This window comes from Octodon degus, unplaced genomic scaffold, assembly GCF_000260255.1.
Source record: "Octodon degus isolate 3935 unplaced genomic scaffold, OctDeg1.0 scaffold00201, whole genome shotgun sequence".
Lineage (NCBI taxonomy): Eukaryota > Metazoa > Chordata > Mammalia > Rodentia > Octodontidae > Octodon > Octodon degus.
Genome location: NW_004524777.1, coordinates 1,629,201 through 1,654,678, shown reverse-complemented (window position 1 = coordinate 1,654,678; position 25,478 = coordinate 1,629,201). Strand labels below are relative to the sequence as shown.

The 25,478-nt window shown below is 40.3% G+C and overlaps 1 protein-coding gene across 2 annotated transcripts in view; it reads right to left on the bottom strand.

Annotated features, from left to right (window-relative positions):
• Window positions 1-1,031: 1,031 nt before the first annotated feature.
• The window catches only part of Ar (androgen receptor), a 254,666-nt gene continuing 230,219 nt past the window's right edge, over window positions 1,032-25,478 (bottom strand). Inside the window, exons 4-9 of one of the 2 annotated variants that reach the window (XM_023704705.1) lie at window positions 18,790-19,077; window positions 13,357-13,501; window positions 9,384-9,514; window positions 8,373-8,530; window positions 7,568-7,621; window positions 1,032-2,821 (exon numbers count right to left, since the gene is read on the bottom strand). In XM_023704705.1, the coding sequence (XP_023560473.1) occupies window positions 2,795-2,821; window positions 7,568-7,621; window positions 8,373-8,530; window positions 9,384-9,514; window positions 13,357-13,501; window positions 18,790-19,077 (803 nt within the window). In that variant the 3' untranslated portion in view covers window positions 1,032-2,794. Of the gene's footprint in view, window positions 7,622-8,372; window positions 8,531-9,383; window positions 9,515-13,356; window positions 13,502-18,789; window positions 19,078-25,478 lie in introns of both variants that reach the window. The other variant, XM_004644511.2, reaches the window with a different exon arrangement.

The window sequence follows — 25,478 nt, the reverse complement described above, 5'->3', positions numbered from 1 at the left end:
GAAACTCCTCCAGAGGCAGGTTTTGATGTACATATAAAATCGATGAACAGACACAGTCTTTCTTTTCCTAGTGACACAGATGGACATTTTAATAATCTGATCTCAGGAAAAATCTAGAAATCCATGCACTGTGAGGCAGTGATTGATAAATATGGCTTCATGTGGGATCCCTCTCAGGGGTTCTGACATTTTCACAAAGAATGAAGCCAAAGAAAGTATCCCTCCAGCTTTACCACATATGTTCTCACTGAATTACCTACCAACTCAGCCCAGCAGGAAGACTTTGTAACAATCCCTTACATGTGAGGACAATGAGAAATAAAGAATATTTTTATTATTTATTATGATACCTTTAACTTCTCATCAATCAGGGCCTTCTGTCCAGAAATCTAATTTTGGATTTCATAAGCATGCACATCGAGAAACTGCAGGAAAGGACTTTGTTTGAACTGAAGAACCCAAAAGAAGGCTGGCTTGGATTATGTCTGCATAGATGAGGATGATATGGCACTTCAAAAACTAAAGATGTGAGTGTGTCCATTCTTTCCCTGTAGCTTGGTTCAAAGTGGGCAATGATGCTCCCATTTCATGATTCTACAAGTATGATGATGTGAGGATGAACATCTGAGCTCTCTGTGGATTCCCTTGACTGATAAGTTTGCAGTATCTTATGAAAGGTGGTGACTAGCTGCTAATATCCCTCTGTGTGTTTCAACCCAGGTCCTCTGCTATTTTGGGGTTCCCAGGTTAAACTAAGGTCAACACAGGACAAATGCTTTACGTCTGTACAATGAGTTTTAAAAAATATGTGAAAATGTAGCATGCATGGCCAGGGAGCATGATATCAACAGTTAAGGTCAATAAAGACAGAATATAAAATGAGCTAATTAAAAGTAGTGATGACATTCTTCTGAAATTGTAGATGTTTTATGTTTTAACAAATTAACAATAGTGATAAGAGGACATTAGCAGCTTTTCTTAGGTCTCTGTTAACAATAACTTGAGCCTGCAGCCACAACATGGGCTGTGGCCAAGTTTTACTTGGCAGATCATCAGGCCAGTATTTCACACAAAGGATATTTCTGAAAGCAGAGGCAGAGACAAACCCAGAGTCACACATGTATTCCAACAAACAAGTTTCTGCCATTTTAATTATATTTAGAGCAACAAAAGATTTCAAGATTACAAAAAGAGCACAGAACACTAGCGTTTGGGGCTGTTCCTGCTGCCCAGTGGGGGACAAGAGCCACTGTGAGAACTAAAGCCCCATCGAAAGAAGTTTCAAGCAAAATTGTTTCTTTTGAAATTTTTTGAATAATCGTTTTTCTCACAACATCAAAATATTAATTTTTATCTCTGTTTACATAATCTTCTCTTGCCTGCTGACAAATTAATCTCAAGGACAGCACAAGAATGTTATATCCAAGGCACTCCCGAATCAATATTCAGTCTAAGGGAAAGCAGAAAGGTATCACTACATAGTGAGAGTACTTTTATGTATCTAGTTTTGGCTCAATTAATCCCAATTGTGACTGCTTTCAGCACCCAAGTGAGTAAAGTAGTAAGAAAACCCCCAAAGCACTTCACTTTTGAATAGCTAGCACTGAGGGCTGAGCTTCTAAGACTACAAGCGATGTTTGTCTATTATTCAGAGTATAGAACCTCGGACTGTGGGTAAGCAGTCAGCCAACGAGGGTGCCACTGGAGAAGCAGGAACAGTTCAGAATTATCTATCCTCTAGAATATGCATATAAGTGTTTCAGTCTTCAGTGGCCAATGGAAACTGCAGCTACATGATGGTTTTGTTAAGTGGCTTATGTAGGAACTTTTGTAGGCTACAGGGCCACTCATTAAAATATTTTTATTTAATTCTACAAAAGATTAGGAGATAAATGGGTGAAAAAGGAACCTCAATCCCTGTTATAATGCATTATGACTAGAAAACAATCACATATTAGCTATTTTCAGGCCAAAGTGAATGGAATAAAATGAAAGCTGGATCAAAGCTTGGTTTTTAGTATAAAATTTTATCTGTTAAATTCAATTATCTATCACTCTTTTGAGGGGTAGGGGAATTAAGTGATTTGTTATCTTGCCTTAAGTGTTAGAAGAGAAGTGACTAACGTGGATTTTTCTGCCTTCACTTAGAAATGATTGAGAGTTGGGAGTTCCTGGGCAACAGACCCCAGTGTCAAACTCTTTAGTGAAAAGAAATAATAACTACCCTTGGGCAGAGGTGGACCTGTACCTACCAAGATACAACTTCTAGTACAATGATAAGTTTTAACAGAGAAAAACACATTTTCAATTTTCAAATCATTACAAAACATATCCCAAACCAGAATTAGAGGATACCGCCACCCAGTAGCAAGAGCACCTCAATCACAGGGGAGAGAACTGGTGTGAAAGATGGAGCACTTGCTCCAGGTTCCCAAGTGCAGGCAACTACTCTTCTCTCACAAAAATGGTGAAGACCAAGGAATATGCTTTCTTCTCCCAATAGCTCAGGTCACACTGAAAGGACACTGGCCAGTCAGTTGGGTGGGCTTTCAGCCCCAAGTCTGGCTCTTCCCTGTGGTAAATTCCAGCCAGTTCCAAAGCGTCATCACCCTTTCCACATTCATCTGTCTTAGACTAGTAAAGTGCAATACATCAGGTACCCTACCCCATTTTCCCCCGCTACCCCTTTGTAAGGCCTTGTATCAGGCCTAAGAGGGGCAGAAATCTTTGTTATCTGATCAGTCCAGGTGTCTTGTCCATTCTGAGAGTTTCCAAAGTGTAACTGCAGCCTCTCTTACAAGTACAAGGCATCAGATATGACCTGGAGCCAAATATAAAGGTGCAGAGAAAGATAAAGCTTTAAAACACATTATATCTCTCTATATATATAATTCAATTTTTCAAACATGGATACAAATACTCATTTACAATATATTTCAAACTTCTGCCTCAAACTGCAGAGACCTTTTTGTGCAGTCCAAACTGGTCAGAAATAAGAGTTTCTGTCTGTTGTCCTTCTAGTGCAAAATGTAATCCTTAAGTACTCCTCTTCCCAACAAAGCTTCCATATCTTTAGAAAAGTTAACATGGGCACTAGCAAACACAGTGGCCAAGACCAGCTCCATTTCCAACCATGCAGTGATGGAGCTTCAAGAATCTGTTCAAAAACTACTAGAAAAAAGAGAAAGCTATTTGTACTTACAAAATCACTTATTGAAAGACCCATAATCCTATTTTCCAAAGTATCTTCAAGTCTTCCAAATATGAATATTGTGAGGGTGGAAAGGCCCATAAAACTCTAATAATTCAGTCACCAGCAAAGTTATTTAGTCTGTCTTTGGAAAGCTTACCAAAGAGGCACTAAAGCTTACTCCCTCCTTGCCCTTAAAAATTTTGGTATCTTAGATACAAGTTAATCTTTGGTTACATACTGTGATACTGTCGCCTCTTTGTCTATTCTCAAAAACAACTGATTTCAAGGATTTTCAAAGAGATCAGTGGTGGGAGCAGATCTGCTTATACAGGCAGTAGCACTAGAAACTTCCTTTTCCAAGAAATTTCCCATTGCTAAATGGCTTCTTTCGACTTTAAATCTGGATTTTATCGCCTGCTTTAGCATTCCTGATTTCTGTGACCTCCTACTGAGGGTCAAGCATAAAGACCATGCCCTTGGCCATGTGCCCTCCCACCTGGGCAAGCTAAGGTAATCAGTAGTCAGCCCCTTGTTTTTCCCAAACTTTGTGGGATCATGCAGGGAGAGTTAGTGGGCTATCTGAAGAGTCTTCTGAAGTGCATTGCTTGCAGAGAGCTGGGGAGGAGAGGGAGAGTGTTGCTCAGGCCTTTATGCCCTGCTTCATATCAAGGAAGAGAAGGGGACAAGGCCACATATGTGCTGTGCCTAATGAAACAAACACTCAGAAGCTACTTGAAGCTTAAATTCAGGTCATTTGTGTAGTATCAGTATCATGTGAATGGTAGACAAATCTTAAAATACAAGTCAAATATATTTTGCTATATATGCCTACATATATTTAGAAATAGAGTATGTTCAGAGAGGGACTCAGGCATCAGAGCATTATTTCTCAACCTGGAAAATTAACTGCAGCAACTACCCAAGGGACAAAAGACAGAGCAAAGCTCTTTTTTGAAGTGCCAGTGAACATACATAAAAATATACATAGTACTGATTTTTTTCAAAGATAAATGATAAACTCCTTCAAACAATTCCTTTCTCAAAGTAAAGTAACTTACGAAAATGAACTTTCCAAGAACAGCAATATTGTCTATGGCATAGAAAATCTGTAGGACAAAGAATATAACCCCATCCTAGTTCAGAAGCCAGATCCAATGAGGTGTCCAATGAACAGAGAGAGCTGAAACTGCTACATATAGTTCAATTCTTTGCTTGGAGCAGACTTTGTGACCTTTGTAGCTGTCTGCTGCCCAGATAGGAGCTTCTTCACACTCCTTTTTAGCGGTCTTGCTTCTGTTTTTCTCTCATTCTTACTCTCCACCACCCATTGTTGCAGACCTCTTCAGAGATGGTCTTTTTGATTTGTCCAGTGAGTGATCTTCACCATTCAGCTCACCATGTGAGTGGATCTGATGTGGCCAGTCTTTCATAGTTGAGCACAGTAACCACAAGTAGAGCAGAGTACATGCAAAAATGAGACTTCTGTCAAATGTACTGGCTGAAACATACATGGCCAAAAGAAAAACAGAATCACCCTTCTTCCACCTGTGAGAAAGCAGAGCCAATCTAAAACCTCCTTTGGCTAACTCAAATCCTAGGGCAAAAACAGTAGACATTAAGCTCTGTTTAGGCTGTTTATCCCTAGCTTTGCAACTTGGAAATTTGAAGTGATCCAGTTGTTGCTGCTTATTTCACTAATTTTTGGTTTTTGCAAATGAAAAGCATATATATTCTTAAAGGCAAGAGTCACAATTGGGAAATCTATAAAGATAAAAGGTTTGATAGTGAAATGAAACATAGAGCCTTTAGTATTTACAAGGTGAGGAATTAGAATGATATAATCAAATCCATATGCCTCAAAATAAAAGTTGTTTCAGAACAGATATAAAGGAACTATTAAAATGAAACCTAGTTTAATTGAAAAGTGTTAAGATTTTTTTCTACTTAAAACAGCTAAAAGTGATTCTGTAATTAAGCAAGATGATTCCATCAAAAGAAAACCAAACTCTGTCCTATCCCAGAAAGGAAACCCATCAGCTTCAGTTTTTTTCAGCAGTCTTGGATTGGCGTATCACCCATTTTAGTTGCCCTCTCCCTTGTTATTTAAAGAAGCTGTTTTGCAACTTCATTTGGCTATTAATATCAACACAGAAACCATGGAAGGAGACCCATGTGGATCGTATCATGTCACTCAGAAACTATCTTCTCAACAAGCAGAGTAAACCAGCTGCAATGAGCAGGTTAGGGACTGGTCCATGATTTCTTGCATTTAACAGATGAAGTAATGAACTAAGGGAGGAGGCAGTGGCCAAGATAAGGAAATACATGCATAGTCTACCTTGAACTTGAGGTTGGGGAACAAAAACCACAGAACAGAAGTGTGTCAAAGGACTGTATCAAATCAGTGACCCAGGGGGATACCCTGAGTTTATGAGTGGTAGCAAATCACAGTCCCACAAGTCAGATAGTTCCAAAGGAAGCATGATTTTATAAAAAGTCTCAGTGGTCCGTTGTTCCTCTGAATGAGGGGCAGCAACAATAAGAAGAAAACTAAGTGAAAATGGTCAGTGTCAGAGCCTAGAATCAGCAGCAGAAGAGGATGAGTAAATTGGTACCCATCTAGCTAGTTGATGTCCATCTGCTTTAGGCATTGTCTCTGACGATTAATAGTTAAATGTATCTTCTCTTGGTTTTCTCTCTTCTCATGACGTCTGCAGATGGATATGCTGGATGGAAGCAGAACATTTCAGAGTTTCTGGTTCTAAGATAATCATTATTCCAATCTGAGTTATTGAGTTTTCTCTTCCACCCTAATCTGGGTAGCTGCTTCAGCTGCTTTGCAGAAGGGAGTGAGCATTTATCCACTTGATGAAAAGGTGTCATCTCTGGGGGCCAGGGGTCAGACGCCCAGTTTGTCTGATTCCTTTGATGCCCTTTCCAGTTTGTCTAAGGGCTCCAGCGATCTGACTACAGATGAGACACATTTGGTAAGAAAGCTTTAAGACTACTTGAATCTAGAGACAGATGTCAGGACTATTGGCCTGCTACCCTGAATAGTAGGGAGAATTTTAGCAGAGAGCTTGTGAACATGCCCAAAAGGAGTGAACAAGCTTTATCATCATGTCTGAAATGTAGTGTGGCCTACAAAACACTGAAGGGAAGGTGAAAGAAGCTTATGGCCACTTGAAGTACATAGGTCTTTTAAAGCTAAGGAAAAGGTGGTGGTGTTAAGAAATCAATTATCCAGTGTGCTAAGTAGGAGAATATCCAAGCCATCACCTCCAGCTCCAGATCCTCTCTAGATCACATGTAGGAAACTAGACAATCTGAATGGAGTCTTCCAAAGTGTCAGATCTCTCCTCTCCCTTACCTCCTTGATCTGACTCTTCAGTGAAAGTGGCCAATTTTGGGCTAAAGAGAACATTCAGCTCAAAGGTCTCAGAAAGTAGGATGGAGGCAGAGATTGTGAAAGAAAAGGTCTTGGGTGGGGAGGCATTCACATGCAGACAAATTTTCAAATGGGAAACATTTTCAGTACTATGAATTACCCTATAGTCAAGCAGTGTGGCTCTCAGGAGCCAAGGTTGTGGGCAAGAACTGGTGATCTGTTTGCCCTCTTTGTCATCTCCTTCTTTTAGTCTTTCCATGTCATAGGACTGGGATTGCCCTGTCCTCTAAAGGCAATAGCCTTTGCAAAAATAAAGCCTCGTAGTAAATGAGGGGATGAACAAAAACAGACTGCTCATAGGCCTGCAATTTTCACTTGCTTCTACTCATTGCTGGCTTCTTTGGGAATTTCTATTATTTATTTAGAAAAATCCCTAACAAGTTTTTTACTTTTTTGAGTTTTGTGTCATTTGTTTTTGTTTTCCCCGGATACATTCAGCTCTTTAAACTTCCCATGTCATAAGGTAAGTAAATGTTAGTGTGGCTGGCACACAGTGGAGTGCTATAAACAAGCGCAACTTGACACTGGGCCACATGAAGATTATCACAGATTTAAAGAAGTACACCACCATTCAACACACAGATAGGATCCACAGCAGGGTGCAGAGTCTGAAGCAGAGTTAGGGAGAGAAGTTAGGGAAAGAAGAAAAAGAGGAAAAGAGAAAAAAGCCCAGCAATAGAACTCAGAAACATGTTCATGACAGACTATCCATCAATAGAGGAAATTCCCCAAGGCACTGCAGAGAAGTAGTGCAGAGTTATAACAGGCAGAAGACATCTGAAAAGGGGGTAGGGTGGGGTAAGGAAATCAGAATTTCCAAAGCTTCACTGTGTATGGAAATAGATGGGCTTGACTTTCCCAGAAAGGATCTTGGGCACTTGCACAGAGATGATCTCTGCCATCATTTCCGGGAAGTCCACGCTCACCATGTGTGACTTGATTAGCAGGTCAAAAGTGAACTGATGCAGCTCTCTTGCAATCTGCAGAGGATCATAAAAAAAAAGTAAAGAAAAGAAAGCAAACATAGTTAATAAAAGCTGAATTTTGATATACTCCTCCCCAGCTTTGATTTCTAGTCCTTTCAGCATTTTGCCCTCTTATCTATTCTTAGCTCTTAGCTCTGCCTTGTGAGGTGGTATGTGTGTGTGTGTGTGTGTGTGTGTGTGAAATGGTCTTTAGGAAGTTGCTGAGGGTCCCTAATAGATGTCTTACACCAGTGCAAGCTATTTGACTCAGTGCTAGATGTTTCTCTTCACCACTGATGGATCTTTCTCTCTCTCAGACACACACACACACACACACACACACACACACACACACACACACACATGAGCGCGCACCCTCCCCCAGAGGGAAAAACCTCACATGCACATGATTCAGGAAAGAGGAAACAAAAAATGCTCAGGTCTGTTTTGTCTGCCTAGAGGACTCATCAGCTTTAAGCTTTTCCCGGAGTCCCAATTGCTCTGTTCTCAACTCCTCCACCCCTTTTCACAACAGCCAGCTGGGACACTGTGACCTGTGTTCCTTTCTTTTCCATTGCATTTTCTTCCTGGACTATTCTCAAAACCAGAGGAGATGGAAACACCTCCCAACAGGTGGTGCCAGACCCTAGAGAAGCATTGTTATCATTATTATCCTTTGGCTGTATCAGGTTGCTCCCCCTGATAAAGACAAAGTGAGTGTCTGGCCCTTGTCCCCCAGAGATGATACCCTCCATCATTTGCTTACAGGCTGCACAGAGTCCAGGAGCTTTGTGAGCTGGTAGAAGCGCCTTGAGCAGGATGTGGGATTTTTTCTTTTGCATGCAATGATACGATCGAGTTCCTTGATGTAGTTCATTCGAAGTTCATCAAAGAATTTTTGATTTTTCAGCCCATCCACTGGAACTGATGTGGGATGAAGACAGAATGCATAGGGGAAGCATGCCCACAAAGGAGCATTAGACAAAGCACCAAATTTTCTGACCACAAATTTGACCCCCCCACCCCCACAGGGAGGAAAAAATCTGCTTTGCTTCCTGTCAATTGAAGTTTGTGGACTTGGGCCCTTCAGTTTGCCAGGGAGCTCTCAAGGAAAGGCATAGCTGGATCCAATCTGAAGGAGGTCAAATAAAATTTACTGAATCCTTCCTTTTTCTAGTATTCTCATGTACTCATTTCTTAGGAACTATGGTTTTATGTTGTTTGCCATCTAGTGCTGATTGGGACAATTAAAATATATAGCTTTAAATATTAAATTTTGCCTTCTTTCCTCACAGAGACTAGGTATTTTGGCTTAGAAGAGATATTAAAGAAAGGTAGCTTGTCTGCCAAGACAGGTCTAAGAGTTGGCTACACAGACCTCCTCCTGTTGGTTGAAGGGGAAATGCCTTGCAGGAGGCAATTCCTCCCATCTACTGCTCTGCAAAAAATATAAGGTGGTTCGTTCCTCTTTCCATAACAGAAGTTGTGGAAAAATTCAGAGGCTTGCTACAACTAGCCAAAAAGGCCTAGTCCCAAAGAAGAAACTGCGGGTTGATGAGCATTTGATTGATGGAGGTTGAATTCTACCAAACACATTGATCTCTGGGCATGAAATTGGTCTTTGTTAAGAAAAAGCATGCTGAGGTAGAGTGGAGGGAGGAAAGAAGAAGGGAAATGCTCAGAGGCTTGCTTCTCCTTGATAATATTTAATAGAAAAAGTACACTCCTCTGAGCTTCTATGCCCCCAAGGACATTCCCTGTACTTCTAACCACTTACTAATGCTGAAGAGTAGCAGTGCTTTCATGCAAAGGAACTCTTGGGGTGTGACTTGGAGCCATCCAAACTCTTGAGAGAGATGCCTCATTCGGACACACTGGCTGTACATTCGGGACTTATGCATGCGATACCTGGGAAGAACACACAGAGCAAAAAGAGGAATGAGGTGGGCTTCCAACATGTCTAGAGGAAATTTCTTTTTTTCTCCTTCCCTAGGTTCTTCAAGAAAAGCTTGCTGTTTGTCTTCCTGGTGCTTCAGTGACAATGAACAAGATGCTTCCCCTCAACCCCGAATTACTGACATGCTGACAGCTACTCATCTTCCTTGGTCAGGATATGAATTAATACACAGAAATTTCAGCTCTCTGTGTTCCCTCTGTTTCCTGAAACAGAGACAGAAAAGCATAACCAAATGAACACAGTGAGGTAGGCACATGGTCTCTCTGGCTACAGTTCTGGTATCTTCACTACAGTTAAGAGCCAGAATTTGCCTTTCAGGCAGTCTAAATTGGAGGATATCTATGAGAGAGGACTCAGCAGTCAGCTCAACACCAGGATTTGTAAGTGACCACAGGTGTTTATCCTGTCAACACCCATGTTGGCTTCTTGATTTGAAAGCCATTTCTCCCAGCCATGGAGATTCAACATTGTCCTTTCAAAGTAAGTTCCAATGCTTCCAAATGTGCTAGAGAGTGTTTGAATGTCTGATTAAATGTCCCCTGCTAAAGGGGAGCCCACTTTCTCAAAGACTAGCTGTTCCTTATAACGGCTTTGAAAGCTAAAACATGAGTGAGTTGCTTTTATTATAGTGACTTGTGAGCAGCTCATCACATTACCACCAATAAATTATATGGGGAAGTTGCCAAGGTTTAGATAACTTTAGTGTAGAGGAGCAGACTCTCTGATCCAAGAATGGTCATGGCGTACTGGTAAGAGAAGACACAGCTTATTTCCACTAGTTATTGTTGCAGTTTTCATCACTTCAGAAATTGAGAGTGTGTGTATATGTAAGACAGCAATTGATTGAGTAGCATGAGAAGAAAGGAAAGGTAATTTGACATTCACTTAAAGGCAAGGCCAAACACCTCCCAGATGGAGTCTAAATGTTTGTTTTGACATTAGGCTTCCCAAGCCACTAACTAGGTCCACAGACTGAGTTGGTGTGGCACTGTCTGAGTAGACACTCAGAAGCTTATCTCAGGGAGTTCTTGGCTTTCTGTAGAATGAGAGGAGGGGGCAGATGATACATAATTATTCAATTCATGCTGAGTTCTAACTGAAATAGGGAAGGATGGTTTGGATGGTATCACAAGTCAGTTAATCAGAACAGTGGTGCCCTTAGCTCTTATACCCTATAGAATTTTTTACTAAAATCTGCTGTCTTGGAAAACCTGACCTTACTTTTTTTTTTCAGAACCAGGGGTTGGACTCAGGCCCTTGTGCTTGGCAGGCAAGTGTTTATTCTACTGAGCTATCTCCTCGGCCCCTTGAACTTACTCTTGTCTCCATTGTATTTTCATGTCTCTGATTGTGAAGAACTATAGTCTTTTTACTAGTGAAATTGTGGTCCTTCCATGGAGGACTCCTAGAATATTGTAGCAGCTCCCATGAGACAGAAAAGATAAGGAGTCAAGAGGAGAGGTGAAAGAAGGGGGCAGGGAATTCATAGGATAAGGGATCAGGAAACAGGGAGAATAGGCAAACAGAATATTGAAAGAGTTAAAGGAAGGAAAGGAAAAGGAGAATGGAGAGTAGAAGAGGAAGGGCAGGAACAGAATTCAGGAGAGCAGAGATAGATGAAAATGGATAAAACCAAATAAGAGGAGAAATGAAGATTGGGAAACATTGAACAAAGTTTCTAGCACATAGTAAGTGCTGAGTAAATGACATGGAAGAAAGTGTTGTTATGATATTATTCACTATTCTACAGATTAGAGTTGAGATTCTGAGAAGAAATTTTCCCAAGTTCAGTTAGGATTCAAGCCCATTATCCTCAAAACATATCTCATTACAAAGAGGGAAATAAAGAATAGAATTGGGCAGATGATAGGATTTGGTGTCAGAGAGAATAGCCCATGAGTCAGCCTAGCTTGGACCAATCTTTTTATCTCTGTTTATAACTCAATGACCCCATTAGCACCCTGAGGAGATGAACAATAATTAGTGGCTCTCATTTTGTGAATACTACCTCCTCAGTGGCTATTAGAATTGTATGTGTGTGATATTTGGGCTGTCAGAGTGACTGGAATTCTATATAGTGGGACAATGTGGGAATGCTACACATAATATATTCTAATATGCAGCAATGTCTTGCACAATGAAAAAAATCATTCTCCCTAAATGTCAACAGCATCTACATTTTAAAATACTAGTTTCTATGTTTGTAGGAACTCTAAGAGCTCTAATATATTAGGTTCTTGTAGTGGAAGTGTGCTTGCTACTTCAGGACCAATGAAGCTTGGTAGGTTCCTGACACTGAGGAATCCTGTGACTCCTTTTAATGAGATCAATGGGACTAATTTAAGAATCTCAGGTAGGGTGCCATATGCTTACTCAGAGACATAGAAGGGAATAAGGATTTAGACAATAACAAATTATCACCTCACAGAGCCCCAAACATCTCCAGGTTATAGAGAAGAAGGAAGAAGTGCTCATCAGGTGTGCCAATCACTCAAGGTCAGTGAGGGTTTGGAAGTCAGAGATGAACAGTTAGGGAGGCTTTTAAAAGTCTGACCCAGAAGATGGCATCATAGGTAAGACTTTGAACATATGAAAACCACAAAGCAGGTCATGCCACAAGCCCAGGGGCTATTCTTAGCTCTTGGCTATTAAAGCTGGCAAGGTTGACAAGGGGCAGCTAGGGACACTGACTCCCTTGCATGGCACAGCTATAGTTTAAGGAGTCACTGACTTGTAGATTTTATTTTAAGGTTCTTCTGGGTTAAAGGGCTGAAGGAGAGGGACGTTTAATTCCTGTCCTGACCAAAAGGATTCTCTACGGTGAAACTAACTAAAGGTTCTTGGGAAGATTATTCTGGTCACCTCCATTCACAATTCCATGGAAGGATCTCAAACAGATGGCATAGAGAAGATTATTACTATTAGTGAAAAAAGGAATCAGAAAGGGATTTTAAAAATTATTATTTTTGGTCTATCGTAGGCTGGATTCTTTATGTCCATCAATTGCCATTTAGTAATAATAAACCATTTAAGAAACTTTTATTATTACTAACAGATTACAAAAGTGAGAATCAGGCAAGTTAATGGTCTTGTCCCAAGGTGATATGGTAAAGAGGACTGATATTTTATTGATAAAAAATGTAATTCTAAAGTTTGCACTCTGATCCAAACAAATTCATGAAGGATAAATAGGGTTGGTAGCAGTAGAGACATGAGTTAAACTTATTTAAGAAAAGGAAAATGGCAGGGCAAACTTCACTTTATCCTGCTGAGTCTGACTTCTGCTATTTGTAAAAATAAAAGACTCTATTAAAAGGGGAGATCAGGTTACCATACATATTCCATGAGACAGAATTTAGGAAGTATCTAGCATACTCCTGACGTGAAATAGCTGCTCAATAAATTTTGGCTGATGGTAGACCTCAGTGGCAACAAAGAGACCAAAAGGACTTCAGTCCTCACAACTAGTCTTTCTGCTCCTCATGTATATTGCCCAGTGAAGAGAAGGGACCTTTATATGACATTCTGAATAAGCTACAAAGTATGTCATAAATGACCAAAATACTACCATTGAGTCTTGGGTTGGAAAGGGTAACCTTATCACTACCAATCCCAGACTCCTAACAGTTGGCTTTCCAGACAGGCAAAGCCACCTCAGACTGGACTGGTTAGCTAAGGCCTCTAGTGCCACACTTACAGGTACAAAGTACTAATTTCTACTGTCAGCAACACCACCAACCATATTGTTCCTAGATGTTGTATATATGTGAGGTCTGGTTCTAGGAGCACTTACTCATTGAAAACTAGGTCAGGTGCAAAGTAGAGCATTCTGGAGTTGACATTGGTGAAGGACCGCCAGCCCATGGCAAACACCATGAGTCCCATCCAGGAGTACTGAATGACTGCCATCTGGTCATCCACATGCAAGTTGCGGAATCCTGAAGAAGAGACAGAGGTGATGATCAGTTCAGGCATTGATGTGTTCAGCTAAGACCGGGCCTCTGTTGAAATGAGGATGTTCAGCACTCAGTAGGCTATGAGGAACCACAGGAGCCATCAGTGCTGGTTACTGAGGAATGGAAGAAAAATATCAGACTAGTTTTGGGGGTTAATATTGTTTGCTCTCCTTACCTCAATAAGCTGATCAAATGAGATAACAGAGGCAAAGAAGGTATTTTGGGTTGGAAGAGAATAGTAATCTAAGGCTGATTGCTTATGACAAATTAACTCTTTTTGAAGGGATTTGCTTATATCCCCTCAATGAATCCTCACAACAATACATAAAATGGGCACTCTTTTCATCCCCATTCTGTGATTAGTAGAATTGACTCACAGAGAGGCATGGCACGTGCCGCAGATCATATGGCCAGTAATTGGCAGACCAAATTCCAAAAAGCCAGGCAAACTACAAAACTCATACCCTTAATCACTACACCTTTCTGAAGATGCAAGGTAATAATTAGTTCTTCCACACAGACAGCAATTCTCACTTTACAAAGCTCCCTTGTAGCCTTAATCTGGTTTGACTTCTGTAATAACACATAATTACATAGTGGCTTATGGGGAACTGTGTCTTGATAGCCACTGCCTTTTTCAGGTCACAGTCAAGCTCTCTCTTTTCTATGAACTTCTTTACATCCCACACTTCCTCTCCATACTTTTCTAGTTAACAGGATTCTAGATTTTCCAGTCCTACCCTTCAGCTATCCCCTCCCTCCCTTAGACACAAGCAAGCCCTTTATGGTCTGCTTCCCTAAACTAATTTCTTATTGCTTGATTTTTACAATTTACAGTCCAGCCATAATGAAAAACTTAAAATTTGTTGAACATTTCATGTTTTCCCAGGCCACTCGAGTTTTACTATCTCTAAACAAACTGTTGCCTTTGCTGAGAATGGATTTCACCTACCCAACCTTTCCATCTGATAAACACCTACTCATGTTTCAAAACTTTACTCAAAGTCCACATCCTCTGTGAAATCTTTCAAACATATACCAGCAGAAGGCTTAATGATTCTTTTTACTTTCTCATTACATTATGGTGCCATAGCCAAATTTAAACTTCATAGCACTGTAATTTATATATGTATATGTTTGTCTCCCCCACAAAACATGAAACTTCCTGAAGACAGGAGCCATATTTCCTTATTTATGTTTGCATCTATAATGTATATCATCATCCAGATATATGACTGGGCATTTCAGAACTATTAATTGATAAACAAATGAGCTAAGAGCCTTCATTTTTCCATTTTTTTGAAAAATGAGAATTAGATGATGCTCAAGTGACTTTTCTTCACCTCAAAAAACAAAGCCTTGGGCCCACCAAATAGCTCAGGGGATTAAAGTGACTGCAAGCAGGCACAGGGGCCAGGGGCTTGGTCCCTGGGCCTGCTGTGCTGGCCCCGCCCCCAGGGCTTGCTGAGATGGCAATTGAGACTGGGCGTGGTGGTGCCTGCCTGTAATCCCAGCACTTGTGAGGCTGTAAATAGGAGAATCACTACAAGTCCTATCTAGTAGTGAGACCCTGAACACCTTGTAGACCCTTCCCTACGATACAGGGAAAATACACACACACACACACACACACACACACACACACACACACACACAGCCTTTCAGGTGCTACTGCTGCAGTGTCACATGAGTACAACAAATATGGACACATTTTCCTAGAGGGTTCCAACAGTTGGATACTCATAAATGCAACATGTCTCAGCACCTCCTCTCTCCATTTCTCAAGAGATTCAGAATCATCTAAAATTCTGTCTGGCTACATTTCATTAAGAATGCCTTTTAAAATTTAAATTAGACCCGGACTGTTCTATTGATGACCTCATTTAACTCTCACAATAAGTTTAGAGGGTAAGTGATATGACACAACATTAGCATGGACCCTGAGGGCCAGAAAGATGAACTGACATGCCTAAGATCATAGTCATAGTTGTGGTCACACTGGATCTAACACCAAGGTGCTCTGAGTCTTTGCTCCAGTGTTTTTCTTACTGTACTGCTAACCATCACAACTCAGGAGCCACCAAGGCCACCACCTTTTCTTATTCATAGATGTAGCTCTGAAGTCTTCACTGTCCAGACAACATAGATATTTGATTCCAGGCTACTCACAACCCATCCCATGTTCCTTTTCTTATAGGTCCCAAGTTTCCAGACATCACCGATTCTAGAGTCTTTCATAGCACCACTACTCTCTTAGCCCCCAAGCCTTTTCCTATAACCTTCATGGTACTGCCATGCTAAAAGAGGGGCCAACGCCTCAGATCCCAGTGTGTCTCCTTCCTGGACACTTTATAGTATAAAATGCCCAGTAGGAGCAAGATGCAGATCAACATTTAAGAATGCTTTGGAGAAATGGCCTGGAAGTTTGAACCTTAGACTTCCTCTTGGATGGGGGACAATGGTCAGCAAAGGAAGAGAGAGAGAGAGAGAGAAAGAGAGAGAGAGAGAGAGAGAGAGAGAGAGAGAGAGAGAGGAATGTCAGGGTATATAGAGAGATATGAATTAAGCTGCAAAGGTATCAAAGTAAATGTCCATATGAATATAAGGATTATTCTCCCATAAGACTTCAGAGAAAGAGATAAAAAAGGGAATATTTAGTTTGGGTCTAAATACTCATTAACAATCCTTAGTAAGGGCTAATTAGTACTCAAACCTAGTGTCTGTGTACACATCGGAAGCTGATTTTCCCATTGGTCTAACATGATTATAATATCTAACTCTCTTTTCTAGTGCTCAACTTTTGAGGTAGCCTGCTAAGATGGCATGTCTATCAAAGGATGACTTGAGGAGACAGTGGCCTCAGTCCTACAGATTTCCTTAGGCAAAAATTTACTCAACCATGTTAGACTGTTTTACAGAAACAGAAATGACTCATTCTTAGGTTTTGAAATACAGAAAGCAGGTTAAAGAGCAGAATAAATTTCTTTCTTTTCTCTTTAGAATCCAATCAACATCACTGTTACTAATACGAAATGGAAAGTTGGAGTCTCATCTCCAGACTGAGACAGCAGGTTTAAAGCAAGAGTAGTATGGAAATCTTTGCTGCTATGGTATACCTGCTAGCCAAAGACCTCAAAGAAGGCAATTTGACTTTGGGGTCCATGTATAAGCTTCTAAGCCAAGGTGTTGGTAGCTTAGTGAAAGCAATGGCTTAGCACTCAAGCTTTGCAATAATGAGATACCATTTACAGATCACTTAGTATGTTTCAGCCAAAGCACTCTTCATGTATTCTCTATATTTTGATGACAACTTTTAAGCTAGCTATTTTCCTACCATCTTGACAAATGAGAAAAGAGAAGCACAAAGAAGACGTATGAGTTGCTTGAGGTCACACAATCATTGCAAAACTAGTATTCCAAACTAAATACATCTGATTGTGAATATACTGCATATAATCTACTCACTTTCCACAATTTATGGTTATACATGATGTACTAACACATCAGGTACCCTGTTAGTCAGTTTCCAGATATTCTCACCATCACAGAAACTTTCACTGCAAAATCATTTGGCCAGGTACTTATCACAGTGCTTCAAACAGGACAAGAACTCAATCTGTTGAATGGGCAAATTACTTGAACTGCTAGATATTATTGACAATATAAAAAGCAGTTCTTGTGAATGTGGTAATTAGCTTTCTTTGGAAGCTATTCTTCTAAATGTCTCAAAGTCAGAGATCATTTACTTTAGAGAGCTAGATGGTGAACTGATTTTCTCTTGCAAATTTATTAATTTAAGGAGAGAATTTCTAGTATGAGGATTAGGCTGAGGAAGTCCAATGACTTCCAGTTATATAACTTCTACCATAGTTATTTGCACTAGTTCATTGTCAAGACCACCCAATTAGAAATCAGAAGATTTTAGCTGAAATTCTGGTTCTATTTTTAAGAGAATAATCCAACAAATTAGTTAACTTCTTTAAGTTGTGCCATGTGAAATGGAACTAATAGTCACTATGATTCATACAACTGTTTTGAGAAATATATTGTATTTATATATGTGAAAAGGTTCTGTGTCCTATAAATGAGATATATGAAGTATTTAGAAGTTGTTTTGGAAGACTGAGCTTTGAATCTCTATTAAACATGTGACATCAAGCATCCAGCTGAGTAAGTGATAAGAGCTAATACAGCTCTCTCTTTTTCTTTTTATTCCCCTCCTTGTATTTTTTCTCCTTATGTGAACTCTCAGTTTTGGCACAGTGCATATTCAGCCAGAGTCCTTGGGCTTTCTTCCCAGTGATCTTATTGGCTAGTCAACCTCAGCTTCTCAAACTGGGAAAGTGTTAGAGATGGTCTAGTAGATGCAACTGGGCCGTGTGAGTTAAAAATACAAAATAAAGGCTTGATGGCCAACACGTAGCATCTTCAATAGTAGTAAGAACATCATATTACCAAAGTGGTTTTTGAAGAAGCTTTGGCCCCTCATCATAATGCCCAGAGTTAAAGAACAAGTGAGACACCACAGACTATAGGTATATTGGAAAGAAAATGAAATTCAGAGGAAGGGACCTGGGCTTGCTACTTTCTGGTTTTGTAACTATATAACACCTCTTCTCAGAACTTCCTTGTCTTTACAAAATAAGAGAAATAACTCCTACTTTATAGGATTTTATAAGAATCAAATCAGTAATAAAGAGGAAGCTGTTATTTTCATTACGAATTTGCATTGCATAATAATTATTGTTAGAGAAGCAGGTTAATCTTTGACCCCATAGGTTATTGATGTTTCAAAAAAATCTTTGAATCACATAAACGCAGGATTAGAAGACCATTTAAAGAGCATATGCTTCACTGGTTTTCAAAACTGTGTTCCCTGGTGCCAAAAGCTTCTTCAAGAATAACCTGGAGAGGTTACAAGGGATAAGAAATGAGTATGAGCTTCTAATGCACACATAAAAGACTGACTAAATTAAACTGTTACATTAGTATTGGTTTACAATGCTTTTGAGAAATAAAGCATTTGGATGGTGAAGGAAAGTTTGTGAATCTTTGGACAGAGGCTCTCTAAATTTCTGTAATTTGTAATGTTTTCGTAATAATACTCGTTTAAATGGTAGCATCGAAAGAGGGTAAGTCTCCCACCAGCAGGCAAACTTCCCCCATAGCGTGATAGTGAAATGAGTGTGACTAAATAAGTACCTGCCCCCTACATGTGTTCATTAAATATAATCTCCTTTATCCCATGTACTCATTTTCATTGTTCTTACCAGGCAAGGCTTTGGCCCACTTGACCACATGTACAAGCTGTCTCTCCCCTAGTTCATTGAGGCTAGACAGCAAGCTTGCAAAGGAGTCAGGTTGGTTGTTGTCATGTCCAGCACACACCACACCTGGCTCAATGGCTTCTAAGACATTCAGGAAGATAGGCTGACAGTCATAGCCTTCAATGTGTGGTACCGTCATCTTCTGGCATGGCTCCTCAGTGGGGCTGCTGGCACTGGAAGGTTCTCCTTCTTCCTGTAGTTTTAAATTGCCAAGTTTCTTCAGCTTCCGGGCTATTGGGAAGGAAGAAAAACTTGAATATATCATTGTTGCCAAACCACATTAGCAAATCTGCACTGGTAGGAAAGCTGCCCACAGCTAAGAAAATGAAGATATTCCTTACCCCCATCACAAGTGCTAAATTCCCTAAGGTCAAGTGCTCACTTAACATGGCTTGAATGAATGATTCATCATCCCAGTGCTATTAACCTAGTAAGTACATAGTATTGGACTTGCTATGCTTTCATGCAACCTTCAGTATTCAAACCTGGGCCTTCAATTAATTTATTTATGAAAATATTCATCATTAACTCATTTATTCAGTGGATATCCACTGTTATCCCCTTGTTTATGGATACAAGAAAGGACACAGGCCTTCCCTCTGTCTGACAGAGCAGAAATAAATGACCACAAACAATCACAGAAAAAATCAGGATGGTAAATAAATGCTGCAATAGAGGAACTAGAATGAAAATAATAATCTCTCTGAATTGGTAGAGTTAGGAAATACTTTACATCAAAATTAGCGTTTGATCAACATATACACACACAAACATGCACATTATAGATATCTTTGGGCATTTCTATGTTTATTTTGTGCTATTTTCCCTAGCATTTATATACATAGAATATAAATAAGAATATAAATAATTATTTTAATGTTAATTTAAATGGATAAATACAATAAAAACCTACAGCTCATCTGTTTCTGTTTCCTGTAGAAAGAAATGATACATATTTAGAAGTTACTTCTAGCTCTTATTAGAAAAGCAAGTCCTTCAGTACAAACACAAATCAGTGTCAATCAATGGAGCACATGTTTGCAGCAACAACTAGGGTGGGGAAGGGGAAATAGTGGGTTAGGTGGTACAAGAGGAGCACAGAAAACCGAGGGAGAAAATAACAAAGAAGCCTGGAAAATCAATCCTGAGTGCAAGATGATCTTGTCCAAAAATCATTTCTGCAGAGATTGGACACAGTAATAAGAAGATATGTACAGCTACTGCCAACTCCCACATTCCATCAAGAGGACAGGCAGTAAGTAAGGTATGATCTGGGCCAAGCCAGTCTTTGTCCACAGCTAGAAGACTGTCCTCCATGATATCTCATCATCTAGTGAACCCATTATTAACATAGGTTCTTATACACAGCTCCCAGACTGTTGATGCCTACAAGGTTTGTTCCCCTGGTACACTTCCTACAGGCAGGCTGCAATCTCCCCTTCACTGGTACTTTCTTGCCTTGAGCTCAAAAATTGCCAGACTATGTAGCCCCTGTTATACCCTGGTGGAATAATAATAATAATAATAATAATAATAACAACAACAACAACAATAATTCACCCTTTGCCTGAGGTATCTAAGAGAAATAAGAGTATTTTTTGTCAGGGCCTTCTACTATGTCTCAATTCATTGATATGTTGTATCATTAATTCTACAGTTCTTAGGGTGCTGGATATATTTAAAATTCCTGGTTTAAAAATGAGTAAACTGAGGTAGTACAGCTATCAAGAAAGATAACTCAGTAATCTAAACTTGCAATGACAAATTCCATGTTCTTGCTCTTATATAATGCTGTTTCTACCAAGGAGTCTGAAACCTTAAACACTACATTTTTAGCCTGGAAGCAGAGTTGAGGAATGGGTCTGGGGTTATACATATATCCTGTTGCCCATTTTGACTCTTGTCTCTAAAGTTCAGTAACTATCATCACATTCAGGAAGGAAGAGACAAGAATAATCCAGTCATGTGCATTAATGGAAACAGATTTGAGATAATATAGTTACTTAAAGCCTCACAGAATGACAAGGAGAAGGGGTCCTTAGAAATTATCATTCAGGGTCATAAGCAATACAATAGGTGGGAAGTCATATAACATATAAAAATGTCCTGAAAATCATGTATTCTAAAGTGGAACTGGGTCCTTATGCATAATTTTGGGACTCCTGACATTAGAAAGTCAAAGATGGGGAGGCTGAAGCCAAAGGGGACAATGCAACCTAATGGCAGAGCTAGAATTAGAATGATCTCCTGTTTTAAATTCCTTATGCCACATTGACTTTCTCTTTGATTAACTCACTTCTGCCCTGTCAAAGAGGTAGGTGCCTCTTTGAGTTTATTCTAGACTTTCATTGTACAACAAAGTAGTCATGGTCCCTGTGCAGCTATTTAAATTAATATTAAAGAAAATTAAAATATAACTCACTCTAACTGGACATTTTGCTAGTGTTCAGAAGTGCTACTAGATAGGACAACATATAGACTATTTCCATCATTTCAGAAGGTTCTATTGAGTAGTGCTGCAAGTATAGGCTGCTCTGTGGAGCAGCTGTTCCATTTGTTATCCCCTAATAAAATTATTGATAAAGAGGAAAAGAATCGAAATAAATTATATACAGATGAGTCTGTAGATTTTCCCAAAAGGTAGAGGGATGCACAGAACAACTGGTGCAGGCGGAATCAGTGAGATATAGCTTGTCAGCTCTATTTTCCTACCAATGAGTCAGATCTCAATAGGGTCATTGCTTGTGCACCTAAACATACTTATTACAAGCAAGATCAATATGTGCAGCCACTATGGGGGAAAATCTATCAAGGCTAAATAATCCCCTTTCTCTGTGCAGTGTCTTTGAGAACTTGGCTGGCTTTTTCACATCCTATTCTGCTACACATATAAAGTGTAGTTTGAGGAAGGCAGGCAGCATTTCCTAGCTTAGAAGACCCACATACTGTACTGTCCCAGTGGCCAAAGTGGCCCAAGCTGCACCAGGTGTTCTAGCCTGTCTATCTAAAGAGGAGGACTATACTGAACATAATTGAAATCAGATTCCTTTCATTCTGCGAGGGATCCTCTGTTCTTTCTCTGTAGCAGAAGCCAACATGTTGCTTGATGGCTTGGAATGCCAGACAATGAGGCTTTCTACTCACAGCTATTATTCAATGTCCAAGGCCTTGTTTACTTGCATGAAGGCTGCTCCCACCCTCCTTCCTTCTCTTGCACCTGAGCCCCAGAGTCCAATCTAACTCTCCAAATGAGGCACAAGCCAGCCAGCCAATGTAGCAAAGCAGAAACTCACATAAACTAAGGGTTGTGAAGCAAAAAGTTAGGAAGTTAAAAGTATATAGTCCTAATGTCGTGGAAATTGCTTTGCATCTTCACTTTGCCTTTTTTAGTTAGAGCAATGACAAGAAAGGACCTTGATAAGGTTCTTTCCTGTCTTTACCTGCTCTTCAGAGTGTTGGAGCACCTCGCCTGATAGACCCAGGTCCTATGGGAAACTTACTTTTTAGCCCTTCCTGTAGAAGGTTTTTCTATAGCACCAGAGAAAGATTTTTCAAATCTTCTATCAGAGAATTTTAAGGGTAGTTATCTTTGATGGGTTTGACCTAATCAGGTGAGATTAAAAGGTATTGAGCTTTTCTGGCAAATACATTCAATGAGTCTTGAGAGAGTTTCAACACAAGAAAGACTTTCTGTAGCTGGCTTTGAAGGTGTTGGGACCCATATTACAAATAAAAATAGCATCTCCTTGGAGATGAGAGTGGGCCTTTGCTGATAATCAGAAAGGAAGTAGGAACAGAAATCTGCAGTCCTACTACTACAATGAACTGACTCATGCTATGATTATGTAAGTTTGGGAGAAGACTCTGACCTATGGATTAGAGGGCAACCTGTGCAATACCTTGATTTCTTCCTTGTGAGAACCTGAACTGAGAAGTCAGCCATGCTGTGCTAGACTTCTGACTTGTAGAAATGTACGCTAAGTAATGGTTGTGGTTTGAATCTACTCAATTTGTGGTTATGTCATATGCAATAATATGAAACTAATATAATTTCTTCACAGAGGGTTGGGTTCTAATTTCAGCTCTGCCAATTATTAACCCTGTTGTTTTGCTTCTCAAGATTCAGTTTTCTCATTTGTAAAATGGGGATGCTGTTACCTGTGTCTGAGGTCAATTATTACAACTAAATCAAAGAATGTCTAGTATATAGTGAGCTCTCCAAAATGATTTCTTCATTCTCCATCCATTCCTAGAGTAAGGACAGAATAGTATGTAAGTGACCTAACTCTGGCAAGATGATTGTAAACTGCATGTATTGCAAGCATACACTAATGAAAATGTTTGGGGGAAGGAAGTTGACATGAGAACAGATGAAAAGATATAATAGGAGCAAGAGAGATAAATACATTGTGAAATGAAAAACAATATGTTTCCTCAGCACATGACTGTCTATAAAACTAAATTCAGAATTTAAATGCAATTGTAGGATTTGGGCAGTAGTTCACTGGCAGAGCACTTGCCTAGTGTGAACAAAACCCTGGGTTTGATTCCCAACACCATCAAAAAAATCCCTTAAGATAATTCTACATGTTAAGGAAACATAGAAGTATGCCTCTAGCAAGGCTGTCAATTCTCTGTGAAAACATACTAGGCTGTACATTTGAGAACATTTGTGAATACATTTATGTACAGTGCCTATGTATTATAATATTTAAATTTATGGGTCATGAACCCAAATACCTTCCCAAGTCAGGAAGATAGGTAGATAAGTAAAACATTTTTCCCTACAGAGGTAGAGTAGGGAAAAAGAGTACAATATAAATAGAAAGAGTGAATATAAGTAAGTAGGGAGAGGGACAGTGACTGTGATTTACAAGCCTAGGAGAAGTCGAAATCAATTTTCTACACAAAATACTATTCTGGAGAAATAATATTTCGTAACTGAAATTTGGCCTGGGGAAAGTCAGTTTGTGGCTTCTGGATTAAATAATGGCAGCCTTCTTTATGTCTAGTAGAATTCAAATCTGGGGATTTCTACTTTGTAATGACAAGATTAGAGATCACAAATAAAAGATTAGGGGTCAAGTCAACTCTTAACTGATCTGTCTGCCTTCATATAGATAAAAACAGTAACTGTTGAGCACAAGGATTCTTTCCTATATTGTTGACTAGCTCTGTGTGACTTTGGGCCACACTCAGCCTCTCTGTACCTCATGTAACTCATTTGTAAAATGTGGATAATATCAATTCTTGATTCATGAAGGAAATTGTTCTAAGGGTTATAGATACTGTAGTGCTGTCTGACAGTAGAAGGAAGATTATATATAACAAAAATGACTCTCTAAGACTGAACTATGATGAGACTACAGGAGGCAAGGTGCATCAATGATAGAAGAGCTCTAAGCTGCTATTTACAATAAAGCTTTTGGGAATCTTTGGCAGGAGTATCACTGTGAATTCAAGGCCAGAACTACACAATGAGACCCCGTCTCAAAACAAAAGTACTTATTATTGTTTTCTGGTATGACTTTTATGGAATATATGCTCTTGAACAAATCCCTTGATTTCTACTATAGCTCAGTTTTCTCTTCTGTCAAATGGTGATGATCTGACCTCACTAGCACATACGAAAATGGAAAAAGCTGCCTACTGTGGTGAACTATACAAGTGTGTCCTTCATCTTGAGTACCTGGCATCAAATCAAAGATGAAAGGCCAAACTGCCCTGTTTCAAAATTCTAAATAATAGGATCTACCTGGAGCTTCCAGCTACCCTGCTCCAGCAGGACCAACTCCGGGTCCCAGCCCAGGCACAGCATGGGTCAGACCATCTTCCACCCCCTTGGGACGCCCCCTACCACGCCGCAGTACCTTGCCCACCCCACCCACCGAGTAGGAACTACTGCCGTGTTCCGGGAACCCCCAGACCCAGTTCTAGCCCAGGTCCAGTGAGTGTGTGGGAGAGTTTCCATCTACCCTGTGCCAGTGGAACCAACACCGGGTCCCAGCCCAGGCGCAGCATGGCTCAGACCATCTTCCACCCACTTGGGAAGCCCCTCACCAATCCACAGCACCTCCCCACTCAGCCCGCCGAGTAGGAATTTCTGACACATTCTGGGAACACACAGACCCAGTCCTAGCCCAGACCCAGTGAATGTGTGGGAGATCTTCCTCTACCCCTACTCAACCTTGTCCCCTACAGGCTCAACTCACGCCTGGCATACAGGCCAGGGGTATAACACTGCAGCTGCAATCCCTACAGAGAGGGTAGAGGATAGAACCACTCAGCTAGTCCAGGAGCAGAACATCTTGCCACAGGGGCACAACAGGTTCACCCTCAAGGAGAGCAGCAGGAAGGAGCTGAGCACAGCAGCCAGACCCAAGCCAGACACAGTTGGAAAAAGCCAGACTTTGTAGATCTGCACCTGAACTTTAGTACGTACTAAGGTTACAACTACAACTAAGATCTACAAAAATGGTCAAAAGACAGTGCTACAGACCCAGTCCTAGACCAGGTCCAGTGAGTGTGCAGAGAGCTTCCTGCTACCCTGCGCCAGCGGGACCAGTCCCAGCCCAGGCGCAGAGTGGGCCGGACCCTCTCCCAGCTCCTTGGGCCACCCCCCACCACTCCGC